The sequence below is a fragment of the Channa argus genome, chromosome 4, assembly GCF_033026475.1.
Source record: "Channa argus isolate prfri chromosome 4, Channa argus male v1.0, whole genome shotgun sequence".
Taxonomy (NCBI): domain Eukaryota; kingdom Metazoa; phylum Chordata; class Actinopteri; order Anabantiformes; family Channidae; genus Channa; species Channa argus.
This window is the reverse complement of record NC_090200.1, coordinates 1,359,935-1,381,299: the sequence shown is the minus strand read 5'-3', so window position 1 is coordinate 1,381,299 and position 21,365 is coordinate 1,359,935. Positions and strand designations below refer to the sequence as shown.

Here is a 21,365-nt window from a genome sequence, read left to right as displayed (position 1 = left end):
ACCTCTGGTTTAATCTGGGAAACAGCGCCTCCTCTGCTCCAGCTGTGGTCAGAGGCGGTACTGCAGGCGGAAGTGCTGCACCTGTTGAAGCGCTGCTTCATTCTCTTCAACTTCTCCACCCAACAATCACCAACTGCCGCTCCACCTGAAACTACAGGCACCTGGGAAGCTTCGCGTCACTCTTCCACTCCTCTGAGCGCTTATCAAACAGAAAACGGGGGTTTATGGATAAGTTAAAGAAGGTGCTGAGCGGTCAGGACGATGGGAACGCGGACGGGACGGGGATACTGGAGGTGAACGGCAGCTAGCATGTGTTGTTGTTGTTAGCATGTTGGCTGCTGTGTTTCAGCTCATCGTGAGGAAAATATTCACTGAAAAACCAAAATAACTACACGGTCTTTACTAACTATAAATCAAGTTATCACATGTTGAACCAGCCACATTGTGAAACAGCGTTCATGTTATTAAATCTACACAACTCATAGTTTTCAACGTGCATCAATATTGTAATTAATCACTGTGTCTTTCTTATTTCCACATTTCTACTGTTATTAACAATGAAGTATCTTTAAAAGGAGTAAGAGAGAAAGCAAATGCCTTTATTTGACATTATAACACCTTCCTTTCTCAGTGCTTGTTTGAATTATTTTTTAAAGTAACTTTTATTGCTATTTATTCATTTTATTTCTGCAAAAGTGAAGAGTAATGAGGTTGATATTAACCAGTCTACAGTTATGTCTTGTTATCCAGCAAACTGCAGTACTGCTCTACGATGTGTTTGTACTTTTTATTAACACTTTCTTTGTGTTTCTTTGTCAGCTCTGCTCTTCTTTCTCAGTGTGATTGCACTCGGTCAATCAATATTTTCTTTAGCCTGAAGGAATCTCTCAGCGTTCCATCTTTAATTAGGGCTGTACGTACCTGCTGGGCAGGTGGATGAATAACATTACTAATCCCCCCGAGGAAATCGCCACTTAGCAAAAACAAGACAGCTTATGACATAAGTCATAACAAGCCACAATGCTACAGACAATATATATTTCTAACGTTACTTAGTTCAGGGTCTGTCTCACTAAATCACTGGTACATGTATAACTGTATTATTCATATAATTACAAAAGCTGTGGAACATTTTTCCATTGGTTGCTAATTGATAGGTACTGCTTTTTCAGTTATTTATGTTTATTAATAAAAAAACTAAAATCAGCCTGTAGAGCCACAAATCTTCTTTATGTTAAAATCATATTTCTGTGTGTGCCTGCAGAGAGCCAATCAGGCATCAACGCTGTCCTGGGGGACAAGGTTAAAAGGTTTCCTGATCTGCTTCATTCTGGGAGGATGTTGCTCCATCCTGGTGAGTCTTGATGCTCCGCATGTCATATGCTCTACACTGCTTTTGCCTGTTTCTATTGCAACACAATATATCTGTAGTCACACAACACTCGTCTGCTTACAGACTATCTTTGGGTTTAATGGCAGCAGCCCTGTGTGCACTGTTACTCTGGTTACCCACCATCGCCTTTATGGCAACACTCTGTAGCTGTGTCTCAATTCAGGGTCTGCAACCTTCAAGGACGCAGACTACGCTGTCTCTAATAGTGATGTTGTCACATAGACAGCAAAGGCCAAATGAAAAGGAGACAATCTGGTTTGTGGATGTTTTTTCTATTCACCAGTCGTTACCAATTAGATACAGGCAGCGTCGCGGCTTAGTTAGCAGCTAGCCACGTGTTATGTGATTTACCCATTTTATAAAAGTTGCCTCTTTGCTTTCTTAGCATAGCAAAGCTAACTAGCCAACTAACACGTTTAAAGGATTGTGGGATGTTGGGCCTAAAAGCTTTTCGTGCTCTGTGGTTGCCGGGGAAGAGGTAGGCTGCTTTTGTTGGCCAAGGAGCCTTAGAAAAGGGCCGGCGTGCTATGGCGTGACACAGCTGCTCTTCACATACAGCCTTCAAAGGATCCAGTTCCTGAATTGAGACACAGCTTGTATCTCCACACCATCTTTGTCTTGTCTGTCTGTGTAAGACTTCCTGTCCTGATACATAGTAACCACCTGCTACTCTCTTCTGCCTTTCGCATTTGTTTCTGCAGTGACAGACCTGTCTTGCTTTTTCTGTCTGTGTCCATGCCAAGAGCCTGTCTTTGCTTCCAAGGTAACAGTCTGTCTTTTCTGTCTGATTCTATATTGACAAACTGTCTTGTCTTCTCTTCTGTATCCTTGGTAACTGCATGTTAGTTTATCCTATCCTTTATTTCAATAGGAACATCCCCCCTTTCTGTCAATGCTCTTCTCCGATTCTATGGCAACAGCCTGCATTGGTTTGTTTTCTATCTGGATGTACAGTCTGTCTGTCTTCTGGACTGTTGTTATGGTAACAGACTTTTTTTTCTGTCTGCATCCCTGTTAGTAGCCTGTGTGTCTGTTCTCCTCTTTTTGTTACTGTTGGTAACAGCTTGTCCAATGTTGCCTTTTGTTTCTTTGACAACATCCTGAAGCATTTTGTATGTGTCCATGGTAACAACCTGTCTGTCCATTCCACATGTCTATTGCATGTTTTTTTTCATTGTAGTGGCTAATTCTTTCTGACTGTAACCACAGTGGGTGTCTTGATTTCTATTCTTCTTATTGCAGTCTGTTTCCATGGAGATACTTTGTGTTGCTGTCAGTTTGTCAATCTTTTCTCTTTGTCCAGTCAAGTCCATGGTAACAGTCTCTTTTGGTATCTAAGGTAACAGTTTGACTATCAAGTTTACTTTGTGTGTGTGTGTGTGTGTGTGTGTGAATGAGAGAGAGAGTCTGTCTGTCTTTGGTAACCACCTGCCTCTATTACGCATGGTTGTACCCATGGTAACTGCTTGCTCTGTGTTTTCAGGGTACCGGTATGCTGTGGATTCCAGGTGCTGGTCTTGCAGTTTTTGCTGTCCTCTATACCGTGGGAAACCTCTTTGCTTTGGCCAGGTACCAACCAGAACTGATGTAGGCTGACCCAGTCTTAAAACCACAAAGAAACAGACTCAGGCTGAACCAGGTCAAACAGTGTCAGTAGAAGGTTTGGACAGTTGCTGATTGTTTTCCTGATCACACTGATCATTAGAAAAGTCCTACACCAGCTCTTTTGGAGGAACTATTGCCCATTATCCCTTCAGGGTTTGCGTTGGGTTTAGTGGGTTGTACTTTGTTTTTGAGAAAGGAAACATCACCCTCTAGTGGTGGACATCAGTGTCTTTCTTAAGGTATTTTTGTGAAATTTCACTCCACTGGTGTCATTCTGAACTTTTAACCTCGAAGTTTTCTGTTTTTAATGTGACTTCAGCACCATGTTCCTGGTCGGCCCATTGAGGCAGCTGAAGAGCATGTGTGCTAAAGAGCGAGCGTTCGCCACAGTCATTATGATGGTGAGAACAAACACGTAACACAGTCCCATGGCTCTCAGAATCACACAGGTCCACAGCTGCTGCAGTCAATCCAGCAAATAGTTTTACTCCTTTTTCTTTTTATTTGCATTACTTCTTTTCAAATGTATTTGTTTTCAGTGTGTGTGGAGTCAAATGCAATTTTGCCCATAGTCACATCTTGTAATTCCTCCGGTCTAGTGGTTTTATTGACATATACAAAGCTTTATGCCATGTCAGGTAAAAATCCTGATCCCAGCTGTGTTTTATAACAGTTACTGTTGTCTTATTAGTCATTTTATTTTATATCTTACAATATGCAGTGCAAAAAACTGCAAAGATCGGAAGTTCTTATGTTGAAGTCTGTCCACCAAGCGCAGGTTTGAACTTTGTTTCTCTGTATCTCTGCAGGTCTGTCTGGCCTTGACGTTGTGTGCTGCTTTCTGGGTGAGAAACACAAACCCCCAAATTATAATTACAAATTGCCTACGCGATGGACGAATCTGTGTCAGATTTACTTATTTTAAAAAATAATTGTGTATATTTTTAAAGAGGCACTATATCTAAAGTTGTGATGTTCGGTAAAGATTTAGGTGAAAGTTAAGATCATACTAGACACAATGTGAAATTTAAAAGTGTGTCATTAACTTAATTATATTGTTGAGCAGAGCTTTACTGAAAGAGTTTAATCTGAATGTTAGAGGAGAGAACAGTGACGTGTCTGTCAGAGTTTAGTTTACTGTTCTGTTTGACCATGTGCAGTGGTGCTGTAGTTGTATTTTACATATTAGTATTATCATTTCTCCTTTGTGGTTTCACCCTGTTTTTTTACTGGTTACTGTAAATTACACTTCCCATGACTTTTTATGTTTGTCTCTCCAGTGGAAGAATAACGGCCTCGCTCTGCTGTTCTGTATCCTTCAGTTTCTGGCCTTCACCTGGTAAAATACACATACCTATATCTTCCTGTTCCTGTGTGTTTTACCTGTCTAACTGCTGCTGTTGTTCATCACAGGTACGGACTTTCCTACATCCCCTTTGCCAGGTAAAGCACACAGACACACACGGCCGTACTCACAAAGATATGTTGCGATTATTGTTGGGCTTCTTTCACATCGCAGGTCTTTAATAATCAGATATGTTTTCTCTGGATGGATCAGGGGTATTTTGTTTTGTTTTCAAGTTGTTCTTTTTTTTCTGCCCCCGTAACCTTTGTAACATAGCAAGAAAGACACTTAATCATCATTAGCTTTTCTTCCATTTCATTTTTTTCTTTAATTCCTTCACGTGGAGCAGTGAACAACTCTCTGCTAGTAGTGATACGTTGCCTTGGCAAAGTATTCAATACAGATAGCGACAATAGGTTTTCATCCATTTTGTTTAGCTCGTGATGTTTTAAAGAAATCTGAACCAAACTCCCATCACAGGTTTGATGTCTCCTCTGTCTGTGTTTCAGGGACGCTGTCATCAAACTATTTTCAATGTGTTTATAGACGTCTCCCCGTCTGTGTCACCTCATGCCTGTCAGGAGGCAGAACTGCCTGGTCTGTATCCAATCAGCAGTGAGTGAGGCCTTAAACACCTCAACCTTGAACCCACATAAGAACTGGTTTTCCCAGGGAGCAGTTCTCTTTACTTGTGCGGTTTATATTTTATCTTTGCGCCTTTTGATCATTGGTGTGTCCTGTTTGTTCCACCCGGATTCAGTTCCTGGGTTCACACCACATCCAGATTCACTCTGAAATGTCAGGAACCTAAAACTTTGTGCACCTGATCCTGCTTCTTTAGAAAGTATTTATATTTTTAGTGTTTTATTGCAGCTGCACAGTTGATCTAGTGCGGCTGCTATTAATCTAAAAATAAGAACGTAGTCTCTTTTTAATGTTTTTTATTCCTGTATGTTAGAAGCTGTAATAGACATAATCTGTGTTTGTGAAGCACCTTTGACAGAGCACATGCACTTGGTTGTGGTGAAACCATGCAGACGTGTGCTTTATAAGAACTTGTTAGCGCTGAAACATACAAACAAAAGTAGTTTTGCATTGCTGTGGTTTCTCTACACGGCCAAAGCCTGTAGAAATAACGAATCATCTGTCACCTTATTTATCAGTGTCACATTACAGCACAATGCAATCACTGTCCAAAAGTAATAATCACAAAACCGATTTTAAGGCCAGTCATTTTAATATTTTATACTATTTTCAACAACTCCCTACTCAAAAGACTTAAAACATTCCCCAGTCTGATTCTGTATAGGATGTAGTTGTCTGAAAGTGATTAAAGAAAATAGTGAAACACCCCACTTCACTGATGACCCTCCCTCATTCATGAAGTGTGTGAGCTGGCTGTTTTATTTAAAGGCGCTTCGAATGCTGAGAACGTGCAGAAACGATGGTCGTCCTGTGTGTTTTCAAGCTACCGTTGAAACAAATACCTGGGTCACACTTTTCATGAAGTGGAGCGGGGCCTTTCACTGATGTGTTTTCAGAGCTCTACACGGATATTCATTGATGGTTTTAGTCGCTGCTTGGAAAGAGCTGAAAGGATTTGAACAATTGTTATTTTCTTTCCCCTGTGTTTTGCCTGTAAACATTAATCTTATTCTATAAATGGATTTCATCATCAAAAGCTAAAAAACCCAAAGACATCACTCCAATCTCATACAGCGGTGACGTCACACCCTTTCCTATGAGCAGAAAGTAAAAGTAACAGGCTTCATTATAAGTCTTTTCAATTGTTTTCAGCACAATTCTGGGACATTTGATAAATCTGCTTTTGCAAATTCCAAACTTTTTAAAGTGTTTTTTCTTTTGTCAAAAAGTGTGAACTAGAACTGACTGAGAAAGGAAACAGAATGATTTGACAGCTAGTCCAGTCCTTTCTTTTTAACGTTAGCACTTTTACCTCCAGGTCAGGTTTTGTGGTCCACATACAGGCACTTTAGAAAGTACTCGCACTCTTTTGCTTTCCCATTTTTCTGGTTGGCTAATTTATTGAGAAATGCAATGAATGATTAAAAATTCAGTTATTTTCTCCATGACACCACAAACAATAACTCTAATGGTGTGAAGCACAATATTTATATTTAGTTTTCATTTTTTTAATAAGTTTGCGAAACATCGTGTTGTTGTGTGCTGATTAATGTGCAATAATTGCAGCTTTTTTTTTCCATTTCAATACAAACTTGCAAGGCAGTAAAATGTGAAATGGTCTGAGTACTTTTTAAAGGGACTTTTCACAAACAGTTATTCACACCAACGTCAAACATTTCACTTCTGTGTTCTCTGTTTTAAATCTCTGATCTCTGTCTGTTGTCTGTTTTCATTCGTATTTCAGTTTTCACTGCATCCACTGTAATTATTTGAATAAATATGTCTGTATATAAGAACTCATGAAGTGAAAACTTCCTTCTGGACACATTTTCAGATTGAATTAAGAGTTAGTTTTCAGAGCGGACTGGGTTCTGGTCTGCTGTGACTTCTCCGGTGTTTTTTCACCAGCCCCTCGTGCTGCAGGAGAAACAAAGATTGTAACCACAACATAGAATTTCATTTCTTAAAAAGTTAAAAGTTGTTGCCCACATTTGTGTGGTTTTTTGTGTGTGTGTGTGTGTGTGTTACCTGGTTGTCTGACGTTTGCTTGTGCCCCCACTTCGATGCCTGTTAAGTCTCTAAAGCCTGTAATCTCCACCTCCGCCACCTGCTGATTAAAACACACACACACACACACACACACCTCCTTTTAAAGGCAGTGGCCACGGTCCAGATATCGCATGTCCCTGTGAGAGTGTTTTGGATTTGACCTATTCTCCATTACATGCTGATCTGAACAGCTTATGCTGTTTTTCATCAGCAGTGTCTTATGACATTTAAACCTCCAGCAGAGAGGTACACACTCATTCTTTTAAACCCTGCTCCGGTTGGTGAAAAAGTAATGGATTAGTCCGATCAGTCAAATCAGCATATTTCGAAGACTCCTGTGTTTTCTGATGCCTCCATCTGCCTCGAACTTCACCTAACTCTAACGTTCTCGCTCTGTAACAATGTCGCTTACTTTCCTTTTTGTTCATTTCATACTTCTTACAGCTCGAGTTTGGGCATAATAGACATTCTGGCTGCCAAATATTATTCATAGATTATCCAAAGGACAAGCTGCAAACTGTGTAAAACTAGGGGCTCAAGATTCCCAAAGTGTTTCTGACACTGAAGTTACAAGTCCACATCTTGACCCTATCTTTGCACCTCAGTCTGGACAGTGACAATTAAAAACAGAGTCAAACTGTCCAATCAGTGGACGGATGGTCGTGTCCCGTCGCAGCTCCTGTAAGCTGTAGTTTATCGTAAGAATGGACGGCTGTGCTGCCTCTTCCACTGTGATGTAGCTGGGTTTAACTGATGCAGAAGGGGGGTCGTCAGATGCTGGACTAGTTCAAGACGCCTACCGTGCAGCTCCAGCGTAGCAGGTTTTCCTCTTGTTGCATGTCACAGCCCTGTCGCTATGACTGGATTTTCTGTGTCTCTCTGCACTGTCCACTATGCAATAAAGGCATAAAATGACTAAAATAATATTCCTGCTACATAAAACACAAACCCTCTGAAGTGGATGGGAAACCTACAGAACCAAATGCACCTTTTTGGATCTGCAGCAGGACGTTCTGCCCTCTGCCTCGTCTGACTGACTATATAACTTCAGTGTCACACACTGGGAAATTTGAACACGGACTTGTACATGAAGTCGTCTGCGTTGTGTCTGTAAATCTTATTACATTCACACAGCCTCAGTTGTTTTTATGAAAAGAAAAGCTACAAATCTTTTGGATACTGAGTATGTGGCTCCTCTATTACCCCGTACTTGACATCACTGAACTTAAATTCATTACTGTGTAATAACCTGCAAATCACATACTGACCCGACTTCTGGTCAATCTGGATCTGGTATTTTCAGACCTTTGAAGGCCTGCATTTTTAGATGTCTCTCCTCTGCCTGAGTTTTTCAAGCTTTCTGTTTGTGATTTTTTTTTCTTGCTTTTTAGATTTATACACTTTTATGAACTTTTTGAAAAAGTTTCTTTTGTTTTGCATCAAAATTTGAAGCACGTGTTTTCAGGTTTATCTAATATGGAAATCAAAAGGTCCCTTTTCCTCATTCATGTTAAAATGTTTTTTCATTTGTTTATGAGCTTCTGAACATTCAGTAAAAAAAATTCAGATTATTCTTAAGCAAAAAAGAGCAAATTGCTTAATTATGTAAATGATACATATGAAACCGTTTCCCCTCTGGAGACTGTTTTCTGCAGTGTGTATTCAGGCTTTTCCACTTTGGACATTTTAACTGCTCACTCTTTCCTCTAAGACCAATGGTGTGGTGTCCGTGACGTAAATTTTATCATGTCCCCTTCAGACGTCCGCTTGCAGCTCAAACGTCTTGTGAAGCTGTTTTTCAGTTCAGTAAAACACAACAAAGTAGCTCTTCTGCTTCTGCTCATTGCTGCCACTGTTCAGAGTAGCACACATGGGGATGGACGTGTCCGTGTACACACCCCCACTTGTAGTATGAAAAGAAACGTGCACATCCATCGTGCATGGACAGATCCTTCGGGGCCCATTAAATTAGCCTTTACAGAAAGACCTGAGGCCGCTCTTTGTATTGATTCACTGACTTTTAAATACTGAACATTGTTTGTAACTTAATATTTGAGGTGGCCCCACATTTTTAAATCACAATTACAGGCCAGAAAAGCCTCCGTGAAATTGAAATTGAGTGGTGGAGCTGGGTAAATTATGTCAGAGAGAGAGAGAGAGGGGGGTAGAGTGAGCTAGAGTCAGACTGAAATCCTCTGTTTCTCATGTGTTCAGTTGCAGGCTGAGCAGCTTCCCAACACAAAGCTGGTCAACTCTTAATTCATTACCATCATTTATTAGGTTAATTTCAATTAACACTTTATTTAGGGATTATTTCACCCTTTCAACACAGTTCTGCGTGTCACAGGTAAGTTTTCTTTCATCAGCTGTTTCATTTACCTGCACTTTTATTGTTATTTACTAAAAGATTGTTGATTATTATTTTAGGCAACTGTAGAAATGCATTGCATATATTATTGGTATATGAATTGTTTTAGTGAACTGCACATGATGAAATACTTACGTGAGCACTCAAACGTGATTTATTGTGCTTCATAAATAAGCATGTTAATAGTATTGTTTTACATTTACTTTAGTTTTTATTTATTACTGATATTTGTTCCTTTACTGTATTTGTTTATTTGCACATTTAAAATTATTTATTTTTGTTTAATAGATCTTAATAGATATTTTTATCAAAATGTTCTTTGCACCTCTTTATGTCATTACCATCAATTTAATATTTCACACTGAATTATATAAAAAAAAAATCCCTTGGCTCCGTCCACCTCTAGGAGACTATAATTATGTATTTAATTACCTAATTAGCAGTATAATATTTATGGGAAAATTCTTGTCAATTATTATATATTTGGTAATATTAAAGGTAGAATTGTGTTTGTTTTGATTTTATTTGCTTTCTACCAAAACAGGTTTAGACAAATTAAAAGATTATTGAAAAGTGAAGATTTAAGATAGTTATTTTTTAAAGAGTTTAAGAATTTTTCATTTTAATGTTTTACAGGAGTGTTTAAATACACACTGTTGAAAGGATTATGCAAGAAATGTTCATGTACATAATACTATTTATAATTATTTAGTACTGATTCTCATAATTACTTTAAGAATACATTAATAATAAATGTTAAATTTGTGAAGCCAAAAGCAACTTTTCATAATTTATATTAATTAATTCTAAATTGATTAAAATTTATATATATATATATATATATATATATATAACATAAATGCTGAATAATGCATTTATCTTAATAATACTAATTGACTGATATAAATGTTTTATATGTGTGTGAGATGTTTTATGTTGCTGCATACACAGTGTAAACCCCATCAGAGCTTTTATCCCAAACACCTTTATGCCTTGTCTTCAATCATTTCCACAGCTTGTTTGAATTAATTAAATAAAAAAAAATCCCACCACAACACACATAGAAACATCATCACACTTTGTCTTGAAAAGAGGCCAAAATGTTTGAAATTTCGTGAGCTACTCAAACGGCTACTTATTAAATTAAAAGTGTTATTGTAATGCAGCTTTGATAATCAGGGACGAATAAGATATTGTTGTTTTAATGACTCTACAGTCACTGAGAATAAAGCTGCAAAAGCACCATATAATATTCTAAATAATATCTCTTTTAGAATTAGTGAGGAAATAAACAATACAATTATGTTTTCAATGCAAACTCGACCACAAGTAATAAACTGAAGCAGTAAGACGATAGAAATAAACCGTAATATGGTTTAAAAATAAAACTAGCAGCTGTTTTCTGGACAAAATGTGTGTGGATATATTGGATGGAGAAAAAACAATCTTGCAAATAAAACCAAACATAAGTTTAAGTTAATAATAAAAACTGTTTGTAGAAGTTTATGCTCTAGTGAAGGAATGAATCTGGGTTATTTTGATCCACTATCCCACTTTTAAGAGGAGCAAAATTTTTAGATCATCATGAAAACATCTGAACATTTAAAAAACACAGACATCTTAGTGTTTTTGTCTTTCCATGTTCGCAAGCTCATGCTGACAGTGTGTCTGTGCCTCAGATATTTAATGTCTCTTTGATCTGAAGAATATGTCCAGTTGATTTTTGGTGCTTGTAGTTCTTCCACTGTGGTCAGAAATGCTGTGTTATGCTTAGACAAAGTCCAACCCATTGATCAGAAAACACTTTATTACTTTTCCCCAGCGCCTCAGACACTGTGAATATGTTCAGTTAATGTCATCAGAAACAAGTGAAAATGATCCTCAGCATTAGATATTCGCTTAGTGCAAAGGTCTGATCATCACAGTGATGTGTTGGAATAAATCTGAAGTTGTTAATACATCAAAATGAAAAACACTAACCAATGTCACCAGACGCGATGCTGTTTGTAAAGTGTAATTATATGCAGATGACACTGACCACTGCAGTTTTTTTATAATGACAGTGAAGAAAATGCACTTGACTAATATTTAAACGCCAGTTCTTTCAAAGTCGGGATAAATTTCAAGAGAAATTTAAAACGTTGAAAAACAACCAATCAAGTATTAACTGAGAGACTGAGCAACAATTTGCCACAAACTAACACTTTTTTTAACAAGGTATATAGCAAAACTAAAGCGATACTCTCCTGTTCGGATTGAGTGAAAACTTATCATTAGGACAAAATATTTCGTCAAAACTGGACCATCTGAAGACGTCAAGAAACACAAAAGGATGTAATTGGTTTAGATTTTAAATTCAGAAAGTAACCTCTTCAGAATGAAACACCATTGGTCCTGGACTAAAATTACTTGCTACCTAGGGTCAGCTTTACAGTGATCTCCCTTGTTTTGGGCATTTCAAAAGATGCTGATTGCACATTTTTGGAGGTTGCAATTAGATTATTCATTGTAACGTAAACAGTTAGAGGTGTCCACCTTTCCCCATTGTTTATCAGACTTTTCCCCCAATGAAAACTAAAGATGCGTCCTGTTTAATTTAAATTGAATACAACTTCTTTATTAGGACAATTAATCGTTAAGGGCGAGTCAAAAGGAGTTGAAAGGGCATTGATAGTGTGCCTTGTGATCCACAGTGTCCATCAGTTGATGTGTCTTTGTTTCTGTCTCCAGATGAAGGTGGAGGAAGGGGAGCCTGGTTCAGTGTCCTCAGCAGACCAGGCCGTTGGTGGTGGCACCTCAATTGTCGCCGTTCGTACCGACGGGACAGCTTGCAGCCCCGGCTCGGCCGAACGCTGCATGTCTCGGCTGCTCAGCGCAGTGGAGAGCGAGCTGCAGGCCGGACGGGAGAAGGGAGACCCGACGGAGAGGGAGCTGAGGGTGACACTGGAGGACGCTGAGCTGTGGAGGAAGTTTCAGCACATCACCAACGAGATGATCGTCACCAAGAATGGACGGTAACTACCAGAAGATTTGTTTGTCCTCTCCCGGTTGTCCAGAACGACCAAGAGGAGCAATGTCTGATCTTTGATTGAGCTTTAGACAGCAAAGCCACTTGGTGAAGGATGAGTTTAGCATTTGGGGAAAATATACTCATTGTTTACTGTTCACTGTTTCCAAAAAGCTCTGTTCTGTCACACTTTTCTTTTGAGCTTAGGGATAGATGAGAATTATTTTAACAAACTACAACCTGTGCAATTTTCAGACTATTTTTACTTTCTTTAATCGCCCTCATGAGCACTTGTCACGAAATACTTAGTGTTTGATCAAAAGACCAGTGCTGAGACAGTCTCTACCTATTTGTTTGAGTCAATCACTCAGAACAATGGAATATAATACTTTAACAGAAATCCAAACTGGAGAATATTCCACGCCGTTGTTAGCCTCCAACATATATCACAATATCACAGCAGCAGCAGCACGTGTGTCCTGTATCTCTGTACTAAACACTTGGTTATAAAGTCCCAGAAAGATTAGAGGAAGTGAACATGCAAGAACGAGGCAGCGTTTATGTCCACGTTTGTCAAAACATTGCCAAATGCTTTGAGCTGAAAACATGAGTCACTGTTGACGTGAACCACCTGAGTGCAGAGACCCAAAATGTCTTTCTACCGGAAGAGAGCGAAAATTCCTACGTGACCCGAAAAGCAGCAGCTGACACAAACAATCTGCAAGTCATGAACACAAGCTCCGGAACAGCCTGCTCTGCTATTGGATATCTGCTAGTCACAAAATGGTTTAGGTTGCACATATAGACATATTAAGATGTGTTGTTTAATCTTCATTATGAATGATGTCATCTTGTGAGGGGAGAATCTCTGTTACACCGTGGACCCAGAGCTACGACATTCCAGTCTGCTGTACGTCTGTGCATACGGCAACAAACTTCTTCAATCTTCTCCACATTTTGACCACAGTATTTCCAGAATGAAGTGATTAATTTGTTGTAATCCCACAAAATATTTATTAAAAACCTGCAGCTGATGCAGATTAGAGGCCCACGAAAATCATTTACACTTTTTTTCTGGATATTTTCTCTCTCTGTGGTGATTCAGTGTGTCTGTGTTTGAAGCTGACTCCAGATCAGTGATCCTATTAACCAAGGTTATTCATTAGTCTCGATAGCAGCCGTTAACGCTGCCTCTGTTTGTGTGTGTGTGTGGTTTTTGGGTTTTTTTTTGGCCGAGCCGAGGCGTGTTGACCAGTCGTGCCCTGCGGTGGTAAAACACTCCATTTACACCTGCAGAACGCCACTTCAACTGCTGTTACTGATGGAGAGTGATCTGTGTGTGTGCAATGCAGCTTTAACAGGATGAAAACTTACAGGCAACATTAGTATTTGGGTCATAGATGCTCATACAGTAGTAGGTTGTAAAGTTGTACTTTAACACACTGCCGGAAAATCTTTGTGCTTCACTTTAGCCCTAACTGTTGTTTCTAGTATGATACATAATAAAAAAATGGCTCGAATTATTTTATTTTTCTTACATCAATGTTACCTCAAAAACAATCAGAAGATTAATCCATAGGTTAAATACATTATAACCTTAAATTATAGATTAATGAATGACTAATAATAATTAGTATTGTAAAAGTACAAACTGCAGCATGTAGTGAAATGATGCAATAGAACCCCATCAAGTAAAACCCGTCATCAAAATGTACGTTTCACGTGTCTCTTTGTGCAGCCGTATGTTCCCGGTCCTGAAGGTCAACGTGTCCGGGCTGGACCCCAGCTCCATGTACTCCTTCCTGCTGGACTTTGTGCCGGCCGACAGTTGCCGCTGGAAGTTTGTGAACGGGGAGTGGGTGGCGGCCGGGCGAGCGGAGGGCCGCGGGGAGGGCCGGGGCCACGGGGGCATCTACATCCACCCGGACTCGCCAAACTTCGGAGCTCACTGGATGAAGGCAGCAGTGAGCTTCAATAAAGTCAAACTCACCAACAAAGTCAACGGGGGAGGACAGGTAAACTCACACCCAGACATTTTTGTGTTTATGTGCAACACCGAAGGAAACAAAACCCAAAGCATTAAGAAGAAACTCATAGAAGAGAAACCCGGAGGTTTTGACTGATGCAGGCATGAGGCTGTAGAGCAGCTGATTCCTGTGTGTATCACATGTTCGTTAGACTCGGCCCCCTTCAAACCTCCCTGCTCCTCTCACACGTAGTCCAGCTTTTCTGTCCTGAAACAGACAAATCCAGGCTGTGGTGGCTGTTTTCCTGTAATCATTCCCCACTGAGCATCACGCTAACAACGTGTCATGTGCATTTCCCCCATTACTCAGTTAGTTCTGACAGCCAAGTCTACGAAGATCCTGATGGTTCCAGACTTCATCCATTCCACATTACTTTTGAACCACTGTGCTCCTGGGAACACTGAGAGCTTTACAAAGGGTTTTATACAGTTTCCTGATCTGAGCCTCAGATTCAGTTGTGAAGGTGAACTAAGAGTTCACTGGACTTCATGTTGTGTTTTGTCCTGACGTGCAGTGTTAACTACAGTGTTCTCAGGTCTGTGTCTTTCTATTCCATGTCCAACCAGTTTGCCACAGAATTCAGCTGTACATTGTTTTAAAACTCTGAGTTTTCAGTCGAAGGAATAGCAGCTCCGTGTTTTTGGTGTTTTTCATTTTTAACTACTGCTTATCAGAGCAGATGCTGAACGTCCGATGCTGTGAAAGTCTTCAAGCTCACCGTAATCAGAGGAAATCGACACCTGAAACACAGTGTGGTTCTGGAAACGGCAGTCGCACCGACGCCGGTCCTTTGTCGGCATGTGTCAAAGTGTGAAGCACGAGGGTTCAATGGACATTAATGACGATGATTCATCATTTAATCATACAATGATTTTCTTACTCTGGTTCTTTTATTTTGTTACTTTTTCTATTCTTTGCTTTTCTTTTTCTATTTATGTTCTGTTGTTATTCTTTATTTGTTCTTTTAATACATTTACCTTCCATTGATTTAATTTTCCCCATATTTGCTATTAATTTGCACCTTCTTTATTTCATCTTTTGGTCTCCTATCTTTTCTTCTCTTTCTCCTACTTTTCTTAACTCAACTTTTTTCTTTCTTGTCTCACTCTTTGCCTGCTTTAAGCTCCTCTTCCTCATTGTTTTCATCCTCCTTTTCCTATTTTAATTCTTCTTGTTCTTCTTCTGTCCATTATCCTGCTCTCCATGTCAAGAGCGTCCCTCCGTCTTTTCCTCTCTTGTCTCTCTCCTCCTCTGTATTGTATTGGAGTGGGCGAGAGACTACTGGCTCTAATTAGCCACTTCAGTCCCTCTCCTCGCTCACTTCACCTTTTCCCCACCTCGTAACCACGGGAACGGGAAAAACAGCTCTTAATTGGCCCGCAGCAGTTTAATGCACTTCCTGTCGAGAGCCGTTCACCACTCAGAGAGGCCCACACACACACACACACACACACACATATGCAGCACTACAAAATTGGCAATAATGTTGTTTATATTTACCCCATTATCCTTGTCCAAATATGACACACACACACACACACACACACACAAACTGGGCAGTAATGCAGAGTTGGAACAGAGAGCTCAGCCATAATGAAATAATTGCTCAGATTATTTGTACATTATGGTAATTATGTTTTTTACTGGGAAATTAATTTACCCATCATGCTTCAGATGGACGAGAGAGAGAGAGAGAGGTAAACTATATTCAAAAAGAGCCCCCACACACTCCAGCTAATGTGGGCACTGCCAGGGTAAACACACACACGCAGCTCCGGGGTCAGATGTGAAGTCAGCCTCTCAATCTGAATAGAAAACAGTTTGTTTTTGTGTGTCCGCCTGGAGAACTCGGATTGGTTAATTGGAGCTCGTTAGCGAGGGGGAAAAGAGGGGGTGGAGGGGTTGATGGAGAGAAAAGACAGATGGATAAAAGTGTTTGGGCCAAAAGACAAAGATGGCTCCACTCCATGAACTCTCCTGCAGACGGACACACTGACTCACTGGAGTTAATTTTTGTTTTTTGTAATGACTTAAAAGTACAGAACAGCCTTTTCAAACTTTCTGAACTGAGTTTAGGCATCAGCATCTGTTTTAGAAAGTGCTCCGTATTGCAGATGGGAACAAACAGGTAGTGTGGGTAATGCTGTATATGAACGGTCAGTACAAGCAGGTATAAGCAAGTTTAGACAGGTAAGAATCAATATATGTAGATGGGTACGAGCATGTACGGACAAGTATCAACAGGTACAGAGGGGAACAAACGACCACAAGTACTGACACATACTGTTTAATTAGGTAACAACATATTTACTGTAAATTGGTTGGACTAGGTATTATTAGGTATTTAGTAATGGTTATATAGGAACACAGCAAGTAAACTGTATGAACACGTTTGGATGGATTCAAACAGGGTATAAACAGGTACTGATGGGTATGAAGGTACAAATACATGGATGAGACTGAACAGGTTGAAATGAAAACAGGGATGAAGTAGTACATATGGGTACACAGGTACACATATGTCATATTAATGAGTATAGAGACAGATGGGTCAGTGGGTAAGAATCAGTATATACTGGTATAAAATACTATAGATGGGCTTGAACAAGTAGAGACAGGAACAAATGGGCTGAAGTGGGAATAAACACTGGTAACATCAGCTATTAACATGTACAGACAGATGCCAATAGGTAAACCAGGTAACAGGTAAACCAGGTAGATGACAGGTATGAATAGTTGTAGATAGGTCCAGGTATCGATGAGTGAAGATGGGTATAGAAAATGTACAGATGGTTGGATGTAAATGATTATAGACAGATACAAATAAGTTTAAATGCTATCAGAAATAATAACCAATGAGTAGAGAGGTTTGAACATATATACTGCTGACACTGATGACGAGCAGGAAATAAGTGCAGATGGAAACAATGGACAGAAACAGCAGGTATGTCATGATCTTTCTCTTTGTTTCTTCAGATCATGTTAAACTCCCTCCATAAGTACGAACCTCAGCTCCACATTGTGTGTGTTGGCTCTTGTCATCGACTGGTTTCCAACGTTTCCTTCAAAGAAACTCAGTTCATTGCTGTCACTGCCTACCAGAACGAAGAGGTACACACCACAGCAGTGCAATACTCTGGGGTCACTTTATTTGAATATAACTCTTTGGTAAATGCTTCCATTAAAAAGTTAAAGACAGGAATTTGTGTTTCAATGTCTCGCAATTATACCGCAACACTCTGAGTTATGTAGGCCAGTATATATATTTCCGTGCTTCCACGTCCTTAGCATTAGTATTGGTGATCATTTGAAATTGTTCCAGTGGTTACAGTTCGTGGTTTTAATTAGATCACACAATGTTTCTGTTTCTTTCCCTTTTTTCAGGAGACAAAATTACATAAACCCAGTGACAGTAAATAGTATAAATCCCAGAGATGTGAAAGCACAAATGGGATACATTAGTTTCTATGTGTGTTGTTTTCATTCTTCTTTAGTACAAATTTGAAAAGTAATTTCCTTTAATTTGTTGCAGTACGGCTCGGTCAGTCCTGAGCTCTGAAACTGTGCTGTGACATTCAGACTGAGCAGTTCTGAGATGTTTGCTGTGTGTTTTTGCCTGCAGATCACGGCTCTGAAGATCAAATACAACCCGTTCGCCAAAGCTTTCCTGGACACCAAAGAGAGGTAACAACTTTACCGCAGCACATCAGTTCACACACGACGCAAACTCATTTAAAATCCAGATTTTGAACCAAAATCATTTGAAGTGTATTTCTTTATTTTTGTCAACAAGTTAAAGATAACCAACCATTTATTTATCAAGGGAAAAACACATGAATTCACACAAATGTAGCAGCGCAGGTCGTTACTTATTATATTCTTATTTGTTCTTATTTATTCTTTACATTATGTCGATAAAAAACAGCTAATATTTGCCTTGAAATGATCAAGACAGTTGCAAAGAGATCAATTTCATGTTACACGTTTACAAAGTTTGAAATTAATTTACATGATTTTGAATTGGTTTGTGCATCAGTTCAGGCTGCATTAGGTTTAACACCTGGAAACAGTAACACCGAGTTATTTACTTATAAATAGTTTGAAGCATTAGGCCCCTTTTTGTTTTCCATCATATTGTAGCTGTTAAACGTGTAATAATTCTGTTTATGAGATATTAAAACATGTTAAATTTGAACCCTGCAGAAACCCTGAGTTGAGTGAATGAGAGTGGTGTCGGTCAGCAGACACTTAGCACTTAGCATTTCTCACCAGGATACCAGAGGAAGTTAGCATTAGCAGGTGATTAGAGCGTCATTATCAGATGCTCAGAGCTCCACCGTCTCAGTCGTTTGGAGAGATGGTGTCAAGTGAGACAGAAACAGAAACGACACACACACAGGTAGCTCCCTGATGGTGTTTGATTCGTCCTCCTCAGGAACCCAGGGGGACGGGGTTTACCGGAGTCATCGGAGAGCAGAGTTGGGATTCAACCCTGTGAGTCAAAAACTAAAAACTTAAGTACCATAATGTGGTGTTTTATGCCGGGTTCCTTTTAGCAGCTCACGCTCCAGCAGGTCTGTACCCACAACACGGACTCATACAAGCTTCTGTTCTGGACAACATGAAAAAGTGAAAAATTAAAACTGCTGAACTGTGTCAATTTGACAATTTGTGTGACTTAATCAAATAAGACATCAAGATGTTGTGTTCACTGCGCATGTCTTTGTGTCAGGTTGGTCGCTGTGCTCACCTGGAGGAGGCGGGGCTTTCAGTTACGGCAGCAGCCTTCCGCTGACGTCACATCATCACCACGGTTACAAACACCATGGCTGCCCTGGGCGACACACACCTTACTCCACCACCTACCTGCCACATCGCTCACACTCCTCAGGTAAGAGTGTGTATTTGTGTGCTAGAGAAGTCAACTAGAACAGGTCTTTATATTTTATTTACTTCTATAACGTGTATTTTTCTACAATATATCTTTGAATAATTGTAATATTTTTGCAAAGCAAAAAAAAATCTTTGTTTTTATTTGTCACTTTTATGTAAATATGTCCATTCAAATACCTGTGCAGTGTTATATGTACTCATGGGTTTATATACTATGCATAGAGTATTACACAGTACACATTTATATAAATAGAAGTACTTCTGTATATAAATAAAAATGTAATTTCTTCATATTTTCTGTTCAGTTTGTCTGTCTGAAGGTGTTCAGGTTTTATCAGATGGTTGGAGCAGCTCCTCGCCTCGCACAGCCTCCTCCTCTTCCTCTTCTTCCTCCTCCACCTCCGTTCCTCTGACCAGCAGTGCTCCTTCATCACAACCTTCTCCTTACAATTCCAGGTGAGGCCCTGTTACCAGCCTTATATGGTAAATTAAACTATAACCTAAAATAAATTCATGTAAGCCAATTGTGAAAGGCCAATAATCCAATGGTTTTTTTATTCAATGTATATTAATCTAATTGCATACATATATTTTATATTTTTCTATTCAGTCAGTACCCTTGTCTGTGGACGGTTGGTTGCAGTGATTTAAGCCCCACTCACTCGCCATGCAGCGCTCTGCACGGACCAATCAGCAGCGAGAATTTCATGCAGCCGGCTAATCATGGCCGAGTGGGTGGTGCTGGATGGCCACCAGGCCCGACTCACTCTTTCTGAGGAGAAATGTGATTGGCTAAACAGATAACTACAGATTATTCACACTGGCCATTAAGTATTATTGGTGGCATCTAGTAAATACCAGTGGCTTGTACGTCCTCATGGCAACTTGCATTGTAAGTGTTGGTGTATTTATATTTACAAATGGTTACTAACATATAGGTTACTACTAGCCCATTCTGCAGGCTACTAATGCATAATGGTGGCTAGTAGTAACCACAGGCTGTGTTTATCTTCTAGTATTTATTAAAATGTTGAATAGCTTTTTAAACTACTGATGTCTACAAGTAGGATTCCTGTAATTTTACACATCACTGGCTACTTACATCTCTTGATTGTTATCCGATCATTGAACAGTGTAATTCATCGCAGACTAGCAGGCTGATGACTTAATCGCATTTCTGGCCCAGTGAAAGGACTCTAGGAAGTTTCAGGACATGCCCTAAGCTTTGCTGTAAAGTGACTTTCCAGACTCAGAAAACATTGCCATGTGTAGTTTTGTGAAATCTGTGTCTTTTCCTCGATTTAGCTTAAGCTGGGGCCACAGGTCAAAACACTGACTGCTCAGCTGTTTCAATTATACAGACAGTCCAAGCTCAGAAATGTTAAATCTATTAAATTTTGCAAAATATGCTGGTTACATTTAGTGTATATCAATGGCTAGTCAAGCTGTACTATTTATTCCATGTAAATATAACTTATAATTTAGTGTCAAAGATAATAAATGGACAAGGCATGTGCCAAACAGTCCTTATACTGCGTCTTACTGTCTGTTCTGATTTGGTCAGTGTTATGGCACTCCCTGCTGTCCTGGGTGGAATGACAGCTGTTATTTTCTGCAGAAAAAAATCCATATGCTGTCTTTATTCAAACATGTATATATCTGTACAGTCCAGTTGTTCTGAGTATAAAGAATGTTACTTTAAAAACGTTAGTTGCTACATTTGCGTTTTTGTTTACACTTAAGAATTAAAAATGGTGCGTCCTGTTCAGTGTTATTCATTGTTTCAGCTCCTGCATGTTGCTTGTTCACTGTCTTCTCTTGATTCCTCGATGTTACAGAAAAGCAGAAGTAACTGGTTCAAACAAAGACATACAACAAATCATTAAATTAAATTCTACAGTTGTACTTCTTTGGCTGTGTTGTTGTTTTAACTGCTGCTGCATGAATGATGAGGCTGCTCTGTGTCAAAGATTTGAAGTACAGTTGGCTCGTAATATGTTTTTAAGAAGAAGAGCGATGCACTGGAGTATACA

At 39.4% G+C, this 21,365-nt stretch overlaps 2 protein-coding genes across 5 annotated transcripts; both read left to right on the top strand.

Annotated features, from left to right (window-relative positions):
* Positions 1-57: 57 nt before the first annotated feature.
* sft2d2b (SFT2 domain containing 2b) lies at positions 58-6,606 on the top strand. 3 transcript variants are annotated; one of them, XM_067501219.1, is made up of 10 exons: positions 58-293; positions 1,265-1,354; positions 2,095-2,156; positions 2,265-2,375; positions 2,877-2,962; positions 3,318-3,399; positions 3,808-3,843; positions 4,279-4,337; positions 4,412-4,441; positions 4,853-6,606. In XM_067501219.1, exons 2-10 carry the CDS (start codon positions 1,339-1,341, stop codon positions 4,887-4,889), a joined length of 519 nt encoding a protein of 172 aa, XP_067357320.1. In that variant the 5' UTR covers positions 58-293; positions 1,265-1,338; the 3' UTR covers positions 4,890-6,606. The 3 variants fall into 3 exon arrangements, with proteins under 3 accessions (XP_067357320.1, XP_067357322.1, XP_067357321.1); XM_067501221.1 differs by lacking the exon at positions 2,265-2,375; XM_067501220.1 differs by lacking the exons at positions 2,095-2,156; positions 2,265-2,375.
* Positions 6,607-7,013: 407 nt separating this feature from the next.
* tbx19 (T-box transcription factor 19) lies at positions 7,014-21,352 on the top strand. Of its 2 annotated transcripts, XM_067501128.1 has the most exons (9): positions 7,014-9,384; positions 12,136-12,419; positions 14,151-14,427; positions 17,416-17,550; positions 18,062-18,123; positions 18,875-18,933; positions 19,172-19,330; positions 19,638-19,788; positions 19,943-21,352. In XM_067501128.1, exons 2-9 carry the CDS (start codon positions 12,136-12,138, stop codon positions 20,106-20,108), a joined length of 1,293 nt encoding a protein of 430 aa, XP_067357229.1. In that variant the 5' UTR covers positions 7,014-9,384; the 3' UTR covers positions 20,109-21,352. The 2 variants fall into 2 exon arrangements, with proteins under 2 accessions (XP_067357229.1, XP_067357228.1); XM_067501127.1 differs by lacking the exon at positions 7,014-9,384 and having other exon boundaries at positions 10,287-12,419.
* The last annotated feature ends 13 nt before the right edge of the window (positions 21,353-21,365 follow it).

What these genes read in the sequence shown, in the direction of transcription:
- sft2d2b (XM_067501219.1), top strand. An exon ending in AACCTCTTTGCTTTGGCCAG is followed by an intron (nt 2,963 to 3,317) that starts GTACCAACCAGA and finishes ATGTGACTTCAG; the next exon opens with CACCATGTTCCTGGTCGGCC. An exon ending in CGTTGTGTGCTGCTTTCTGG is followed by an intron (nt 3,844 to 4,278) that starts GTGAGAAACACA and finishes TTGTCTCTCCAG; the next exon opens with TGGAAGAATAACGGCCTCGC.
- tbx19 (XM_067501127.1), top strand. Translation starts at nt 12,112, where the DNA reads ATGTGTCTTTGTTTCTGTCTCCAGATGAAGGTGGAGGAAGGGGAGCCT. An exon ending in CTGCCTACCAGAACGAAGAG is followed by an intron (nt 17,551 to 18,061) that starts GTACACACCACA and finishes TTTTGCCTGCAG; the next exon opens with ATCACGGCTCTGAAGATCAA. An exon ending in ACATCGCTCACACTCCTCAG is followed by an intron (nt 19,331 to 19,637) that starts GTAAGAGTGTGT and finishes TTTTCTGTTCAG; the next exon opens with TTTGTCTGTCTGAAGGTGTT.